The 18,582-nt window shown below is 38.5% G+C and overlaps 1 protein-coding gene across 1 annotated transcript in view; it reads right to left on the bottom strand.

The window, feature by feature from the left end:
* RTKN2 (rhotekin 2) overlaps positions 1–7,362 on the bottom strand; it is a 76,144-nt gene extending 68,782 nt beyond the window's left edge. Inside the window, exons 1-2 of the mRNA XM_053584964.1 lie at positions 7,143–7,362; positions 14–210 (exon numbers count right to left, since the gene is read on the bottom strand). Of these exons, the coding sequence (XP_053440939.1) occupies positions 14–210; positions 7,143–7,202 (257 nt within the window). The 5' untranslated portion in view covers positions 7,203–7,362. The remainder of the gene's footprint in view (positions 1–13; positions 211–7,142) is intronic.
* Positions 7,363–18,582: the final 11,220 nt, after the last annotated feature.

The following is an 18,582-nucleotide window of genomic DNA, read 5'->3' as shown; positions in this document are numbered from 1 at the left end:
CTATGCTACTAACCATCTTGCAGTCTGATTTGTAATTTGCTCTTCTGATTTTTGTAGCACCGATGTATAAGCCATTATTCGTGCATTGCACACCATGAGATTCTTAACTGCGTGTAAAATCTGGTCTTTTTGAGTGCTCAGAGAAAGGAGTTTCCATATTCCCTCTCGTATTCGAATTTCTAAGTCTATTTTTTCTTGAATGCTGCAGTCCTAGAAAAAAAGAAAAAAGCATTCTAAAAATACAGCAAATATCCAGAATTACATTTTTTATCCCCAATAGATGAAAAATGTACTGAATATCATTATATTTTATGCCATATTGGAAAAGCAACACAGGTTTAATATACGATAATATAAAAATATAGCTTTTAAAAATACTCTTTGCAAAATCTTAATTTTTGCTTTATTAGGAAATCTTTACAGTCTACTGGATAAGCAATACAGAAACAAAGGTAAGAAACACTGTGTTCTCACCATAACTGAACTAGGTTTAATAGTGTCCCCAAATTCACACCTATCAAGAACCTCAGAATGTACCCTTACTTGGGTATAAGGTTTTATAATGTAATTAGGTAAAAAGAGAACATACAGATTAGAGAAGGCCCTAAATCCAACAACTTGTGTCCTTAATGGAAGGTCACTTGAAGACACAGAGAGGCACATACAGACAGAATGTCATGTGAAGACAGATTGAGGTGCTAAGTATAAACTAAGGAAGGGAATTGATGGCAATAAACAGAAGTTAGAAAAGGCAAGGAAGGATTCTTCCCTGGGGCCTTCAGAGGGAGCACGGCCCTGCCAATATCTTGATTTCAGACATCTGACCACCAGAACTATGAAACAATAAATTTTTGTGGTTTTAAGCCACCCAGTCTTGGTCATTTGTTTAGCAGCCCTACAAGACATAAGAATTCTGACAATTAAGTTTGTGAACTGATCCTAGAGAAAATGATATATATTTCATTGCTAAATATAACTATGGTCGCCTTCAAAGTACTTCCCTCAAGAAGCTATGTACCAATGCCAGGGCCTATTCCTCCCTTCAAAGCAATTTTGGAACTCTTTTTTTTTTGGAATGGCCATGAAAATTGTCATCATATTACCCTTGAGGTCCTGAATATCATCAAAATGTCTTCCTTTGAACATTTCCTTTATCTTTGGGTAAAGGAAAAAGTCATTGGGAGCCAGATCAGGTGAGTAAGGAGGGCGTTCCAATACAATTATTTGTTTACTGGCTAAAAACTCCCTCACAGACAGTGCTGTGAGCTGGTGCATGGTTGTAATGCAAGAGTCATGAGTTATTGGCCAAGATTTTCAGTTAAGATTTTCTTGTTTCTCTATCAACGTTTACTTGGTCTACTGTGCTTCTCACATTTAGCCAACAATTTTGATGTACAAAATGAACTGATAAATTTTTAGTGTTTTCATCAGTTCTACCTGTTACTGGATACCCTGATCTCTTTTCATCAGTAACTTTCTCTCCCCTCAGAAAAATGTTCAATCCATTTGTACACTACCATTTTCTTCGTGACATTATCCCCAGAAACTTGGACTGACATGTCACTGATTTCACTTCCACTCTTGCCAAGTTTAACAAGAAAATTTAATGTTCATATGTTTGTTTGTGGCTTTAATTCAAACTCTGACATTCTTGTGCCAGCACACAAAACAGACAACAGCACTCAGCAAGACACCATCATGGGTTGACACGCACACAGCTGTGAGATGCTAATGTACATGGTTATTAAACCTTACCATTTGTACAGTACTGTCAAGGATGTGCACAGTGCAAGTTTGTGAACTTAACTGTCAGACCTCATACAATAACTCATCTGAACAGTGTACCACACACATATAAGTTACATTATGGCATGGCAAGACATGGTTGATGACATTGAATTAATTAATAAGGAAAAATTTTCTGAAAGATCAGATGCTGAGTAAAGGAACCAAGGTTTAGCAGCACTGGGTGGAGGAGAACATAACAGGCTATTTGTCATGGCAAATGGTATAAATGAAATATCAGAAGCAAGAAAATGAAAGCACTGTACTTAGAAGATGTCAGAAGACTTAGCTACCTGAAACAGGGATTTAAAATATAGTTCTGGACATTATTATTTATTTTAGTTTTAAGATTCTCCATGAACGGTGGTGCCTGTGGCTCAGTCGGTAAGGCGCCGGCCCCATATATGGAGGGTGGCAGGTTCAAACCCGGCCCCGGCTGAACTGCAATCAAAAAATAGCTGGGCGTTGTGGCGGGCGCCTGTAGTTCCAGCTACTCGGGAGGCTGAGGCAAGAGAATCGCTTAAGCCCAGGAGCTGGAAGTTGCTGTGAGCTGTGTGATGCCACAGCACTCTATCAAGGGCCATAAAGTGAGACTCTGTCTCTACAAAAAAAAAAAAAAAAAAAGATTCTCCATGAAACTACTGAGTATTTTAGTTTTGAAAGTCTTTTATTTCATATAATAATATTAGAGCCTTGTTCATATATAACATTACATTCTAGCTTGTATGGTAATTTACCACAATAATTTACCAAAATATAAATGAAAAAATGTGAATGGAATCTAATAACAAAATTTCCAGATATTAAAAAGACAATCTTTTTAAAAAGAAAAGAAAATGAAAGTTAGAAAGCTAATAGTCTATGAAGATTATCCAAAAAGAGAAAACAAAGTAGACAATTTAACTTGACTATCCAAATCAATCAACTGTTCTATTCACACAAGAAAACAGATCTGTTTAATTGCCTTCTGTAAATACATCATGTAATTGCCACATAAAAACCTTCTCTTAGGGCGGCGCCTGTGGCTCAGTGAGCAGGGCGCCGGCCCCATATACTGAGGGTGGTGGGTTCAAACTCAGCCCCGGCCAAACTGCAACAAAAAAATAGCCGGGCGTTGTGGCGGGTGCCTGTAGTCCCAGCTACTCAGGAGGCTGAGGCAGGAGAATCGCCTAAGCCCAGGAGTTGGAGGTTGCTGTGAGCTGTGTGACGCCACGGCACTCTACGGAGGGCAATAAAGTGAAACTCTGTCTCTACAAAAAAAAAAAAAAAAAAAAAAAAAAACCTTCTCTTATAGTGTTGTAACTCAAAACTGGCATACTATATAAATGCAGTCATTTGATAGTTTTCCTTTATACATGACTGAATTTCAACAACTCCATTTCATCTTTTTATAATTTGTCAATCCCAAAGTAAATTCTTCTTTTTTTGTCATTAGCAATTAATTATAAGATATCTATGTGAACCATATGTCTACAGAAATAAACTCTTAACAGACTGGTTAGTAGTGGAGTATGCACACAGCAACTTAAAGCTGGGATGAATAGCTTTACCCCACAATGCAGATATAAACAAATACCTTCTGGTGCCACTAAATTCAATTTTGCTTTTTGAATGCTACAAGGAGGGAGCCAGTTGATCCATCAGAGAGGTTCTCAATGCTGGCTGCACATTAGAATATTCTGAGGCAGAGAGGAAGGGCCTTATAAAAGTACCTAACCCTGTGATCTACCCTAAGCCAATTAGGATCTCTAGAGGTGGGGTTGAGCATTTTTTAAAAGTTCTCTTATTATTTAACACATAGCTAGGGTAAAGAAACACTCTGCAAGTCTGAAATTCCACAGCAATCTTGAAAGTTGCAACAACATTAAGGAACCAGCAGGTGGCCACAGCCACATTAAACAATGAGTTTGGGCTTCTAGGGTTTCCATCCTATCTCTACATCACTTACCAACAACTGACTCCATAAAATTAGAGGCTTGGAAAACAGTGGACAAAGGAAATGTATAGTCAGGGTTTTTTAAAAAAAACTATCATTGTAAAAAGTAAAGATGGTGTAAGATTAAATTAATATTCATTAAGAAAATAAGGTGTATCTAACAGATATTACTATTAGAATTTTACTCTTTAGATCTGGGGTCAGCAACTGCAGCCTGGATGGCACCTGTGTTTGTAAATAAAGTAATGCTGGAGCACAGCCACACCCATTCGTATTGTCTTTGACTGCTTTCAAGCTACAACAGCAGTTGACAATTTCAACAGAGACTGAGTGGCCCACGAAGCTGAAAATGGCCCTTGACAGAAATACTTTGCTGACTCCTAACTCGGCCAAATTAACATGCATAGTAAACTTTTACTCTTTCCCCTGCTGAGGCAGGTCTCAGACAAATGTCAATTAAGTGGATCTGGAAGGGCTGACCCAAGCAGGATGAATTGTTAAGTGTATATATGGTTCCAAACGTTGCACACAACTTCTTTTAGTACATATCTAAACTTTACAAGCAGAAAACACCTCTTTGTCAAGCAAAACTCTAGCTTTAGCCTCGAACAGGTTTATGGAACCAAAGGATTTGTGTTAATAACGGTACAGAGTGCACCCAAGGTAAGAGCTGGGGGCTAGTGCTTTCTACATTGAGAGGAATCATCCTGTAACAAGGGCACATCACTGAGCATTCAATGGTGGTGTCTACTGACATCAAAGAGGAACAGTAAGGAGCTAAAATCATCAATGTTGCTACCTTAGCCATAATGGCTTGGCCAGGTAGAGTCAAGGACCAATAGCAAAAGCATGTCTCCCTGCATCCTTTCCTCTTAGGAGTATTTGAATATAAGTCAAGAAGAACAGAGGACAGGGTAGAGCCACCCTCCTAGTTCTCCTTCAAATTTCTGAATAAAGGTTTGACTGTAATCAAGTCAAACAGAAGCCTGTATCACTGATCCTGTAAGTACTTAAAAGTCATGCAGATAAAGTAATTGACAAAGCTACAAATGAAATTTAAAAAGACACCTTAAAAGTAGCAACCTAAAACTAGATTATGTAGAAAACAGAAACCTCTAGGTTTTAAGAGTTAGCCTAGTAGAAACAAAATGCAAAGAAAATGACTTTGTTGTTGATATTAAGAACTGACTAGAAAAATAAATTGAGGTTGAACCGCTGTAGTAAAATAAACTGTAGTAATCCACAGAGAAACTGTCATCCACCTGATGGATATAATTAAGGTATGTTATCTAAAAGACAAAGGTGAAGATGAAGAAAAATATCTCAGAAGAGTATATACAGTATGATCTCATTTTTCTAAAAGAAACTGTATTTTATTAATTATTTCTGTACAGCAAAAAAGTCTAGAAAGTATTAACAGTGGCCATTCTAGGAAATGGAATTAGAAAGCAAATCTTTAAATTCCTGTTTCTGTACACAACCTTTTTGCAAAGATCGTATTACTTCTTGTATTGCATTTTTATTAAAATTTCAAAAGTTTAAAATTTGTAAGAAAAGGCAGGTGACTGGCCCAACTACTCAGATGAATAGGACAAAGGATGACATAACAAGAATAGTCATCTCCCAAGCCACTCTGAGTTCCAGGCACTGTCTGTTACGTACTTTAGAGAAGTTTTCAAATTCCAACACCAAGTTTCTGGGATAAGCACTACACCCTTTCTACAATTGTGGAAACTGAGACTTGGAAAAGACAGGTAACTTATTCAAGGCTGCACACCAAGCAGAGTTGGTTATGACCTGAATCTGACTCCAAAGCCAATGTTCTATACTGTGAGGAGTCACACATGACTCCAAGGTTTCAGTAAGTGGTGTTTGATAGTGTATGATCACCTCAAAAATCTTTGGCCTTTCCTCTATTAGATGACAGCTTCATTCATATCAAAGTAAGTACACCAAATAAAAATTCAGTATTAGTTAAGTATAAAATTTTCTTACTGACCCCCAATATTCCTATTAGGTTGAAATCTATTACAATTTTGTGATTTTTTTGCCAAGATCCAAATAAAAGAAGTTAATACCATATTTCGATTATTTTGACTTGGTATCTTTATGTATGCATCTTTAACACTGATTTTCATTCCATGCAGTTAAACTTCTTTCACGTCTTTTCTGATCATTCATAAATACTACTGCAGCACACAACTCAATGCGGCCTCGCATTTCCTTTGTACTAGGCTAGTTCTTCAAATCTAGTAGGTTTCTGTTTTCGACACAATTCAATAAATAACACTTGCATGGCTACACCAACACCTATGATATGTGCAAGAACCTCAACAAATTGCTAATTCACTATAAATCGAGATTTTGTTATCAGGACAAAGTATATAACAGAATAAGACAGAAAAAAAGGTACATCAAAAATTTTAAAATTTCTTAAAGCACTGGCATAACAAACAGCAGAAAAATTACTGGCAAAGGCATTGGTATACTGGACTTCTTTTCTGGAATGAATCTTACTGTCTTGCTTTATTTTTCACTGTATTATTGAAGATTTCCTAACAATTTTATATCTGCTAAGGAAATTTCAGATTTCTAAACAAAGACTAAGTGGCTCCACACGAAACTGCAAATATTCCACCCATTTTGACCCACAAAACTGGTAATTTCATTTCATATGGTTTAATCTACTTCAGAAGTAGGTAAAAGAAGGTGGGGATTAAAAGCAAAGTAAAGAGCTACCTTGAAGACGTCAGAATTTGCTTTTAAGACCCCAAAGTGATGATTAAGAGTGGAAAGTATAACATTTCAGTAAGAAGTAATGTTGTCTGTGAAAAGTAAAAAGGTTTCTAACACACATTTTCCATGACTTAAAAGTATACAACAAACTTCTATTCAAAGTGTCCTCTCTCTTTCCAATTACTTGGGAAAGAATCCATTATCAAAGCGTCAAGTTTTTTTTTATCAGTTCAGAGGTTGTAGTTTGCCTTTCCACCCCGCCCCTCGCAACAGTTTATGTTGTGTGTAGACATAACTGTACTTTACATTTAATCTAGAAATAAGTCCACTGTCCTCCATGGCCTCGCAGCGTTCCTTGGAAACTCAGGGTCTCCGATTCCCCGCCGCATCACTTACACTTGCAAAAAGACTGGCGTCCAAACCCTGGGCGGAGGAGCGCAACGCGCGGAGGGGCTCTGGCATCGCTTTCCCATTTCGGGCCTCAGTTTCCTCCCGAAGAAATTAGAGGAGCACGTGTCCGAGACCTTTAGGGCCCCAAGAGTGCAGCCCCTGGTCCCTCCCTTTGTTTCTGGCCATGGCTGAATTCGAGACGCAGAGGGGAGGCTTTCCAAACAACTAGACAAAGCGAAGGGAGAAAAGAAGCCGGGGCCCATCTCGGTCCACGGCCGGGCCCCTCCTCACTCACCTGCTGGGTGGGAAGCCCGGCCCGGGAGAGCTCGGGCCCCCTCAGGGTCTGCCCCTCCATCTCCAGCGTCAAAGCCAAGCCGCCGCCACTCCTCCTAAGGGAAGATTTGAAAAGCCCGCCTGTAGCAGTCGCCGCGGAGGACGCCAACTGCCCGGCCGTACCAAGTCCCGGCCGCAGGGGAAGGGGCGCCGGGGAGCCGGGCCGGCGCGCGCACGCGCAGTGAGCGCCTCGGACCCGCCGCCGGAAGGGTGCGGAGACCCGCGTCTCGGTCCGGCCGGCGGGGAGGTGGGGCGCTGCCCGCGGACTTAAGGCCCGGGCTGAGATGTGGGCGGGGCCGCGGGGGCGGCGTCTGTGGCTGGCGCACCTGACCGGGCACCCGGGCGCCAGTTTATCCTGGTGGTTTTCGTGACACACCCTTTGCTCTGGGAACCTTCTGTCTGCGTCCCTCAAAGACCCTCCAAAGTGCTTAGGAGGTGGACAGACTCAAAGCTGCAGTCCCTGGACCCCCCCCAGACAACTCAGGAACACACCGTGTCACTAGGAGAGAGAACCAAGTGACCTTGCTCTCAAGCGTTCACTCTTCTCACACAGCACAGCCTTGTCATCCAGGGTCACTCAGAGAGCTTAGCTTTTTAATCAGGTTCGTAGAACACCGTGTCGGGCATTTCACAAAGTCTTGTCTTGTGTTTTGTAATTCCAGATGCTCCCCGGCCACCTACTCTGTACTTTCTGCCAAAGGACGCCTTTCATACTTCTTTTCCTCCTTTCCTTCCTCCCCCGCTCCTTTCCTTACTTCCTTCCCTCTCTTCCTCTTCCTCCTTCCTTTCCTCTCTTCCTCACCTCCCTTCTCCCCCAACTGTCCGCCCCTCCTTTCCCTCCGCATCTGTCGGCCCCTCCTCTCCTCTAATGTCCTTTTCCTTCCTCTCCCCTTCCCTCCCTCCATCTCTCTAATTTCCCCACCAACATTAAAGGTGACAGCAAAATGGGTTAACTATTTTTCCAAAGCCCATTTTTTACTACCTCTAAAGATTAGTACAAGAATTCTTTTTAATTAAAAGATTTTGTGTTATTATTTATGATAATGAGAGTATATGGATTTAAAAAAAAAATTGAAGTGGTAAAGATTTCAGGCCCTGTAAAGTCCTTAAAATCCGTTGTCCCTAGCTTATCCTAACTTCTGCTTGAAAAAGCAACAGGATGCCTCCTTGAGCTTCAGACATTTTTTTTCCTGAGGGACGAGTCTACGGAATGAAAATGGGCACATTTCCTCCATAAATATGGTGACCATGTTTTTTATTTGCCTGAAACAGCCCCTTTTGGGGTCTGCTGTCCCAGTGTCCAGCCAATCTTGCACTGTCTCAAAGTGGATATTAAATCATATGGTCATCTTTGATACCTTATTTTAATGAAGCTGGTTTGAAGATGTATTTTAAATACATAATAAATGCTCTTCCTTGCAAATGGGAAAATTGGCTTTTGGACTAAACACCCAGTTAGGAATGACTGCCCCCTTATGTTAAGAACCAAATCTTAACACAGAACTATAAAATAGGTAGAACAAAAATTACTAACACAGAGCTCACCTCATTCCCGACAAACACAGACATGAATTCCAGCATCATTAGGCACCCTTACCCCTAGTACATACCTCTCTTATGCTCCCACTTTGTGATATAATTATCCCCTACTCAGTGTCATAGTCACAGTATCTGAGGCATAATGGAGATACACATCATCAGTGGTAAAGATTTCAGGCCCTGTAAAGTCCTTAAAATCCATTGTCCCTAGCTTATCCTAACTTCTGCTTGAAAAGGCAACAGGATGCCTCTTCAATGAGAGCTCATATCAGACATACAGTACTTATACAACACAGTTCTCAGACTTAGATCCAAATATGTGGAAGCCAGCACTTCATTAAAACAGAGGTGGGCGGGTATGATGGCTCATGCCTGTAATCCTAGCATTCTGGGAGGCTAAGGAAGATAGATTACTTGAGCTCAGAAGTTCAAAGCCAGCCCGAGCAAGAGAGAGACCCCGTTTCTAAAAAATAGCCGGGTGTTGTGGTGGGCGCCTGTAGTCCCAAGTACTTGGGAAGCTGAGGCAAGAGTATTTCTTGAGTCTAAGAGTCTGAGGTTGCTGTGAGCCAGGAAGCCAGTGGCACTCTACCCAGGGCAACAGAGTGAGATTCTGTCTCAAAAAAACAAACAAGCAAACATCAAAAAAAAAAAAAAAAAAAAAAAACAAAACCAGGGATAAGCTAACCAATTTAAAATTGGACAATGATGTAGGAATATTTGATGAATCAATGCTAGGTATATAACTGGAGATGCATTTATTTGTAATACTAGAAGAAAAAGATATTTCATAATTATCTGTAGAATAAACAGTTGCTATTTTAGACCTTTCTCTTTGGAGAAGAAGATACGATGTGGCCCTATGTTTTTTGTATTAGTTAATGGATGTGCCCAGGAAGTACTTATGTGCTTGACTATTTTATGGTGATTAAAATGCCTCAGTGTAGGACTTCTGTTTTCTTATGTATCCCCAGGTCCTTTCTTGTCATTGCTGGTTTCATGAAACATAGTTTTCTCTGGTGTATGTAATGTGCATAAAAATAGAATCATCCATGGAAACTACAAAAAAGTTAGGGGTTACATGCAGTACTTTGACTAGCTGGACAGTTCATCTGTTCTTTCTATCTATTTATCTTAAAGTTCCCAGAAAGTAAGAAGTATTACCTTTTACCATCTCAAATATTTGAGAGATAGCATTTGAGCATCTCTGAACCCACTCTTCCTTTGGCTCTCACAAAAGTTTGATATCCTGTTCAGACATAGTAGTTCAGCTGAAAGTTGAGCAACAGAATTACTGTCTTACCAATATTATTATACTTCCCATTATAAGGTCAATATTTAATATTAATTATAAAATAGATATTAGTTGTGTCTAATAAAACAGATGGTGTTTAATAATTAATAAAATAAAAAAAATAATTAATAAAATAGAAAAATAAGTATTTGACATAGAGAAACCAATTTAGATAATACTAATAAATGTTAATGTGTATTTTTCTTCTTTTATACTGCTAAAAGCCTAAAAGAAAAGAAAATGCTAAACTTAAAATCAGCTTACATAATAGACTTGCTATCTTTACAAAGGGACAGGTAACTTGTGATTTCTGATATCCCCTTACTCTCTCTTGAAAAAGTTCCTTTACTCATCAGTTCATCTTGTAGATAAGGTTGTAGAAAGAACTTCATAGACTAGAGCTATATTTTGAATTATATATATATCTGTATCTATAGATACATAATTGCAGGTCTTGAAGCATTGGAGGGATTTACAGAAGTGGAAGCAAGTGTTATATATATATGGGGGGGGAGAGGGGAATAGAGCTAAAGATGCTAAGCAGAGACAAAGCATTTTCTTAAATAAATAGGTCATAATCTGCAAATAGCTGGAGCATCATATAATCATAAGGAGGATATGGAATTTGGAGTCTTAAGGATTTATTAGTCCTATGACCTTGGGCAAGCTACTCAGTTTTCTTATCACAATACCTATTTTGTTTTTAAAAGTTGTTGGGAGTCTCAGAAGAGATAATGTTTGTGAGAGTGTTTTGTAAAGTGTTTATCCCATGGACACAGGAGCCATTACTACTGTAGAAAGAACACATCAGTACTGAAAGACAATTGTACAGAACCTGCAGAACTCTGAGAGCTGAATGAGAAAAACATATGTGAATAGTGTAGATCAAGGAAACCATAGTTATATGTAACAGCATGACTAAATCTTAGAAATCCTGAATGAAGGAAGCTAGTTATGGAAGAGTATGCAGAATATATAATCTCTACAAACATGAATAACAAGAGAATCTAAACAATTCATTGTTTAGGGAAACACACATAATAGAAGTTTGTATCTAATGAGGAAAGAAATGCTGAAAACAAAATTCAAATTAGTGGCCATCTCTGGGAGGAAGGGAAGAACATTCAAAAGAAGACAGAGCTGGCAGATATAAAGTTACTTACTGGTTATGTTTTGATTCTTAAGTTGGGTGGTGGGTTCACAGGTATTTATTTTAATATTTACCTGGTAATTTATATATGTATATATTACATATATTTTATATGTATCAAACATTTCATAATAAGAAATAAATTTTAGGGCCACACCTGTGGCTCAGTGAGTAGGGCACCGGCCCCATATACCGAGGGTGGTAGGTTCAAACCCAGCCCCAGCCGAACTGCAACAAAAAAATAGCCGGGCGTTGTGGTGGGCGCCTGTAGTCCCAGCTGCTTGGGAGGCAAGAGCTGGAGGTTGCTGTGAGTCCTATGACGTCATGGCACTCTACCGAGGGTGGCAAAGTGAGACTTTGTTTCTACAAAAAAAAAAAAAAAAGAAAGAAATTTTAAATATGTTAATACACGTCCTTGTAATTTTAAATAATAGTGATGATTTTTTTTTTATTTGGCAAAATAACAATATACATATTTTGGCTTATAAAATTTGACTTGACATTTGATCCATTTTCCATTGCATTTTTACTATGTGCAAGCATGAGAAACACAGCTGTAATTTAGCAGTGTCTGTGTCCACAAAGAGGAAGAACTTGGCTGTGTAGACTTATTTGTGAACTCTTACAAACCACCACTGGAGAGTAGTGGGAGGCAGGAGTCCAGCAGAATTTGCAGATGAGAAGTCTTGTCAGCAGGTAGTGACAAAATTAAGGGCAATTTAAAGTTATTAATGCTAATGTGATATACATATTACACAAGGCCTGAGGAACTTCATGTGACATTATAATCAGAATGCTCCTTCCTGACCAAGCAAATCAAGAGAGGAATAGCGGTAACGACTTGAATCAGTGGTCCTCAAACTGGGGCACACAAAGACTTTCCAAGGCCTAGAAATATATATAGGTATATACAGACGTGGGCAGTTTTAAGGGACTCATCATCAAGGTCATCAACTTATGTTCCCCATCCTGAAATTCCAACTTACCTGCTATCCAAACCTCCCATTATACCCTCTTTCCCAATCACCTTTTCCTATTTGACAGAGCAAAAACATCACTTTCACCCATTCCTGCTGCATTGTCCCAAGGTGTAAAAATAACTTGGAGGCCAAAGGGGCAATTAAAACTATTGGTGTTGCTTTTGTTATAAGCAATGAACCAGAGGCTTAGTTCTTAAATTTATTAAAATGAACACGGATGTAGAATTGATGCTGAACACCGTCTCAACCTAGCATTAAGTAGTGTTCGCCCATGGATACACAAACCAATGAAAGGAAAAACGGTTCATCCACCCCGATAAAATGTGGAAATGTGTAAAATTTCAATTGACACACATATGTTTGTTGCAAAGAAATACGATTCAGGTGACTTTTTACCCATAAAAATATTGGGGTTTTTTTGTTGTTTTTGAGACACAGTCTCAATATGTTGCCCTTGGTAGAGCACTGTGGCATCACAGCTCACAGCAACCTCAAACTCTTGGGATTAAGCAATTCTCTTGCCTCAGCCTCCCACTTTGGACTACAGGCATCCACCACAATGCTCAGCCATTTTTTTGTTGCAGTTGTCATTGTGGTTTAGCTGGCCTGGGCCGGGTTTGAACCCAGCTCCCTTGGTGTATATGGCTGGCGCCATAACCACTGTACTATGGGTGCCGGGCCAAAATACTGTATTTTTGTAGCAGGAAAGTGAGGTCTGTTGGAGAGAAAGAATCACCTGAACACCTCAGTTTGTGAGAGGAAGGGGCTTTATTCCAGCCAGCAGAGCTGTCGGACTAGTGTCCAAAATGGCTGAGCTCCCCATCAGCTCTGTCCCTGTCCTTTATAAGACGCACAAGTAAGCAGATAAAGGAACAATCATGCTGTCTCCTTATTTTGGGTCTTGAAGCATTGGAGGGATTTACTGAAGTGGAAGGAAGTGTTAGTTTCAAGATTCCAGGAAGCTAAATCTTTACAAATTCTTAAGAGCTGAGTCACTATGGGGAGAACCTTACAGGAGTGTCCTTGAGTTTCTGGGAGAAACCTTTGGTCCTTCCAGATCAGAACATACTTTTCTTGGGTGTCCTCTCTTATTTTAGCATAAAATTTTTTGGGAGAATGGAATAAAATTGCAAATTCAAGTCGGAAAAGGAACACTGTAACATTTCCAGGAGAGAAATACATTTATTCCTATATTTATTTTAATGGATAATGCTGGCTGGGTATCAATTCTCTTAACCTTTTAGATTTTACTGGATACACTTAATAAGTAGAATGTTTGAAATTTTAAACTTTAATTATATTCAATACACCAGCATTGTATCCTTTTAACTACTAATTGTATGCTAAAACATGGCGAATATCATATTAAAAATAGGTAAAGGGTAAAAAGTTAAAAAAATATTTAGTTGTATTTGGGTACAACATTTTAAAAACTGCTGATTTAAATATTTAATAGCATCACACTACAATACCCAGATGCATCCGAGTATAACAGGGGTGCACTTGTAGGTGGAACCAGCCCCACTTTCTCAAATTCTCTAATTCTGCTCTTTCCACCCTCCACCTCCCACAATCTCTCATACTCTCTCATACGCACCTCTAGTTTTCAGGACAGCCTCAGCTCCTTTCTTAAGTAAATTTTTCTTAGGTCCACTAATATTATGAATTATACTAAGGACAAATTTCTCTCTTCCTGCTTTGGTTATGGGAAGCTCTTGTTATAGATATTTATTATCCTTTTCTCCTTCTAAAGGTACATACTCCCCCCTATAATGTCAACAGTTTGCAAGGCCTAGGCAGGAGGATCTTTTGAGGCCGGGAGTTTGAGATCAGCCTGAATAACATAGCAAGACCTTGTCTCTATAAAAAGAAAAAAAAAATAGCTAGGTATGGTGGTGTGTACCTGATTTCCCAATTTATTGAATATAAAAATTATCTGGGCATGGTGGCACCTACCTGTAGTCTCAGCTACTTGAGAGGCTGATGCAGGAGGATCATTAACCAAAATATTTCAGAAGTTCGAGGCTGCAGTGAGCTATGATCACACCACTGTGTTCCAACCTGGACAACAGAGCAAGATCCATGTCTAATAAAAAAAATTTCAAGGGTGGTGCCTGTTGCTCAAAGGAGTAGGGCACCAGCCCCATGTACCAGAGGTGGAGGGTTCAAACCCGGCCCTGGTCAAAAACTGAAAAAAAATTTTTTTTAAAGAAAATTATCTTGATTATAATTGGGATTTTACTCTTTTATGTAAAATTTTGACTCAGCTCCCCAAGTTCTCAAAAAATAAAAAAGAAGACTGTTGTAATTTTTATCAGAATTGCATTGAATTTACAATGAAATTATATATTTAGGATATTGGGTATTCCTATCTGTGAACATCATATAGTTGCAAATTTAGATATGAGTATCTTTCAACAAAGTTTTACAGTTTTTCCACATAGGCCTGTGCATATTTTTTGTTCCATGCATTTTTTTTATTTAACTCTTCTTACTATCGTAAATAATACTTTAAAAATATGACTTCTGTTTTCGGCTGACGTATAGGAATGAAACAGATTTTTCTCTGTTGGTCTTATATCGAGGTACCTCACTAAATTCACTCATCATCTGTAGGCTTTTGGGAATGTTCTACATAAACAATCAAGCATGAATAATAACAGTTTTGTTTTTGCTCTAATTCTCATAGTTCTTTTTACTTGACTCACTACATTGGGTAAGGCAGACAATATAAGTTAAGTGGAAGTGACAGTCTTGTTTTCTTACTGATTTTAGTCTTTATCTCATTAAGTAGTACACATCATTTACCTTGTAATTTTGGGTGTATGCCCTTCCATCTTAAGCATTAACTCTTAAAATAAGCACATCGTACCCCTTAAATGCTTTAATGTACACAGTTATGATTTAATAAAAAATTTTTTTGAAAATTGCAAAAACTGTCCTCCATTTTCTTTATTTTCTCATTACAGGACTCCAATTAGGCTTAAATTAAATCTCCTTACTCTATTGTCTTTAACTTCTTACTATTCCTTTATATTCTCTACTTTCTTGACTCTTTGTGCTGGATTCTAAGTATTTCTTTCCCATCTTCCCATTTCTTTATCTTTTCTTTGTGTCTAATTTTCTCTTAACTTCGTTTACTAAGTTTTTGTTTCAACAATTATATTTTCCCTTTATAACAGTTCTATTTTAGTTACTTTTTAAAAGTCTCCCTGGTTATTTTGAATTATCCTTTGTTGCCTGCTGATTTCTGCAATTCTCTTTTACTTATCTTTTTTATAATATTCGTATTAAGAAATATTTCAAAATATTTAATAATATTTCATAGTCTATGTTCTGTGTCTAATCAGTCTAACATGTTTAGTCTTGAGGATATTAATTTGATGTTATTTCTACTGACATTTACCTCTGGTGGTTAGTTTCCTTGTATTTTGTAGTCGTTTGTTCAGGATGACCTAATCTAAACTTCCTTACAGAGGGGATTCGCATATAAGTCTCCTGGGAGCCCTAGGCTCTTGATCAGGCATCCTCAAACTTTTTAAACAGGGGGCCAATTCGCTGTCCCTCAGACCGTTGGAGGGCCTGACTATAGTTTAAAAAAAAAACTATGAACAAATTCCTATGCACACTGCACATATCTTATTTTGAAGTAAAAAAACAAAACGGGAACAAATACAATCACACCGCCTCATGTGGCCCACGGGCCGCAATTTGAGGACCCCTGCTCTAGATGCTTGATACCAGTTCAGAGGCTTAAAATAAGAATGTCAGGTGCAGGTTGATCTACTTGTCATGGGCAGAGTGTGTGTGCATTGTGTATGTGCATATATATCTTAGAGCTGTGGTTTTGACTCAAAGTTTTTCTTGTTTGGTTGGTTGTTTTTGTTGTTATTCTATTTTTAGTTCCTTAAAGGTTTTTATTCTTTCCTGAGATCCCAGTAATGTTATAAGAATTATAATATTTGCAAAATATAACTCACAAAAAATTATTTATTAGTGAGAAGAACCATTATTCATGAAGTCCTTCATGAATTCATGCTTATATAGAAATCCACAGAAACGGCTGACTTTAGAAGTTCACTACCAAAATATGAGAAATGCATAATTATACATAAAATATAAAAAGCTGTCTTCAAAACTGCACACTTTTGGTTTTCGGGGAAACTCATGACATTATCTTTGTTTTTCTCCTTCTGCAAGTGTAGTGATCTGAAAAGGCTGTTTAGTGTCCCCAACAATATCAGATTCCCTAAGTGTTCACTTGGGGTGTGTTCTGCTTTGAGGAAAATGGAAAAGGAACAACTTTTCAAGAGTAGAACAATGTTCCATGAAGAATAATGGATTGAAGAGTCCCGCCAGGGTCTAATCAAGGAGCATTTCTTTCCCCTTGGCAGAGAGGATCATCACAACATCTGCCTGCTGAGGTTTTACCAATACTACAGACAAGTGACTGCTGCGTGCCTCCCCTTTTTCTTCTTTCTATATGGGAATAGTTATTGAGGTTATCCTGACTGCGTATCCCTAGTATGTATTGAACATACGGTGAGCAGAAGACTTGCTTTTTTAGTTCATAGGATTTGGTTTAAGGGAAGTCACTTCCAGACATAAAATACATCTCTACCTAATGCAAGGACGACCATGTTATTTCCAAAGAGTCTACTTTTTGAACTGGCTATCCTCACTGCATGGAACTTGGGGGTTTTCTCCTTCGGCGAGCGGGTAGATGCATATTACCTGTAAGAAGGAGAGTGAACTATATATTTAGTGCCTAGAAATACTATTAAAATTGGACACTTACAAAATATTTCTGGTTTAGTTTGCTTCCTCATAGGTTTGCCTGTGGGGTGGTAGCTATGACTAGGAGACTTGCTTTGGCTGCTGAACCATGTGCAGAGGTTGTGTGCAGTGTCTTTAACAGTAAGTTTTTAAATTTGTTATGATTTTTTCCCTTTGTCCCAATGACAGATAACTTTCTAGATTGTGTATAGTTCAATATTCTGGATTTCAGAGCAAAAGCACTAAAGAGAGCCCCTCGCCATCTTATGATGGACATATACTAAAAGCAAGAAACATATCTTTGTTATTTTGAGCCCCCAGACCTTGAGTTTGTTTGATGCTACAGCTTTACCTACCCCATTCTGATTGATACAAGTTCCAAACAGAGAGACACAATTTCAATCACAGTTTTACCCCTGCCACCCAATATCCATTTGGCAAGTCACTTGACATCTCTGGACCTGAGTTTCTTTTTTTTTTTTTTTTATTGTTGGGGATTCATTGAGGGTACAATAAGCCAGGTTACACTGATTGCAATTGTTAGGTAAAGTCCCTCTTGCAATCATGTCTTGCCCCCATAAAGTGTGACACACACCAACGCACCAACGCCCTCCCTCCATCCCTCTTTCTGCTTCCCCCCCATAACCTTAATTGTCATTAATTGTCCTCATATCAAAATTGAGTACATAGGATTCATGCTTCTCCATTCTGCAATGGAAGGCTAGTAATTTTTCTGTCTTAGGTAGCTAGCATATATGAAATTGTTTGAAAAATGCAAAGCATGTGCTAATATTAACATATGCCAGCAGCTCTGAATTAGTTTATTTCCATTGGTTTATTTCTTGCAAATCCCAAGGAAACATTAGAGAAGTTAAGAAAACTCAAGCTTTAAATCAGATACCAGTGGAATGTAAGCCAAGCCATGACACTTTCAGCATGAAGTAGAGATAACCATAAATTTCTCTAGCGTCTTTAATGCTTTTGAAATTCCATTGTAAGTTTGGAGTTGTGACTAAACAAGATAAAAACAAAAGGTAACTTTTGAAGGAAAAAATAGCTTATTTTGGACTTAGAAAATGTTATATGTTTCTTTTGTGTGCTATCCAAGTGAGCGTTGCGTTGACTTGCTCATTACAAATTCCAGAGTCAAGCTTATTAAACTGCCTTTCCCCCATACTCCATCTGTCTTTCCTTCACCCCCAAATTCTAAGCCCCTGGGAGTTGATCCTTGCCCTCCAATGTGACCACCACATTAGAAAGAATAAATCATCGTCTTGTAACATACCCTTCCTATTATTTTCTGAAAACTTAAAGGTGAGAAAACATTCTGTGACTGAATTTGAGAGTATGTGATCCTGTTTAGCAGTTCTGCATTGATTAATGAAGAAAATGAACTGATTACATAAGCTGTCAGTGAGAAGGAACCCTGGGACCTACGGGGTTGCTGTTTTTGGCTTTCCATTTGCTGTGTTATGAATCCTGGCAGGTGGGGCCTGGCCCCACAGTAATTCTAAGGAGCGTTACGTTGACTGAAGTATCTTAGTAATGATGATGATATGTAATGAATGATTATTTGTAAAACTCTGGGTTTCTTCTCTTATTAGACACCTGGAATAGATTATTTATGGACTATTTAGGTCTATTGTTCCGTTGGGAAGCCTGAAAG

Source organism: Nycticebus coucang, chromosome 3, assembly GCF_027406575.1.
Source record: "Nycticebus coucang isolate mNycCou1 chromosome 3, mNycCou1.pri, whole genome shotgun sequence".
NCBI classification, from domain to species: domain Eukaryota; kingdom Metazoa; phylum Chordata; class Mammalia; order Primates; family Lorisidae; genus Nycticebus; species Nycticebus coucang.
The sequence above is the reverse complement of the archived record's forward strand: the minus strand, read 5'-3'. Positions and strand labels throughout refer to the sequence as shown.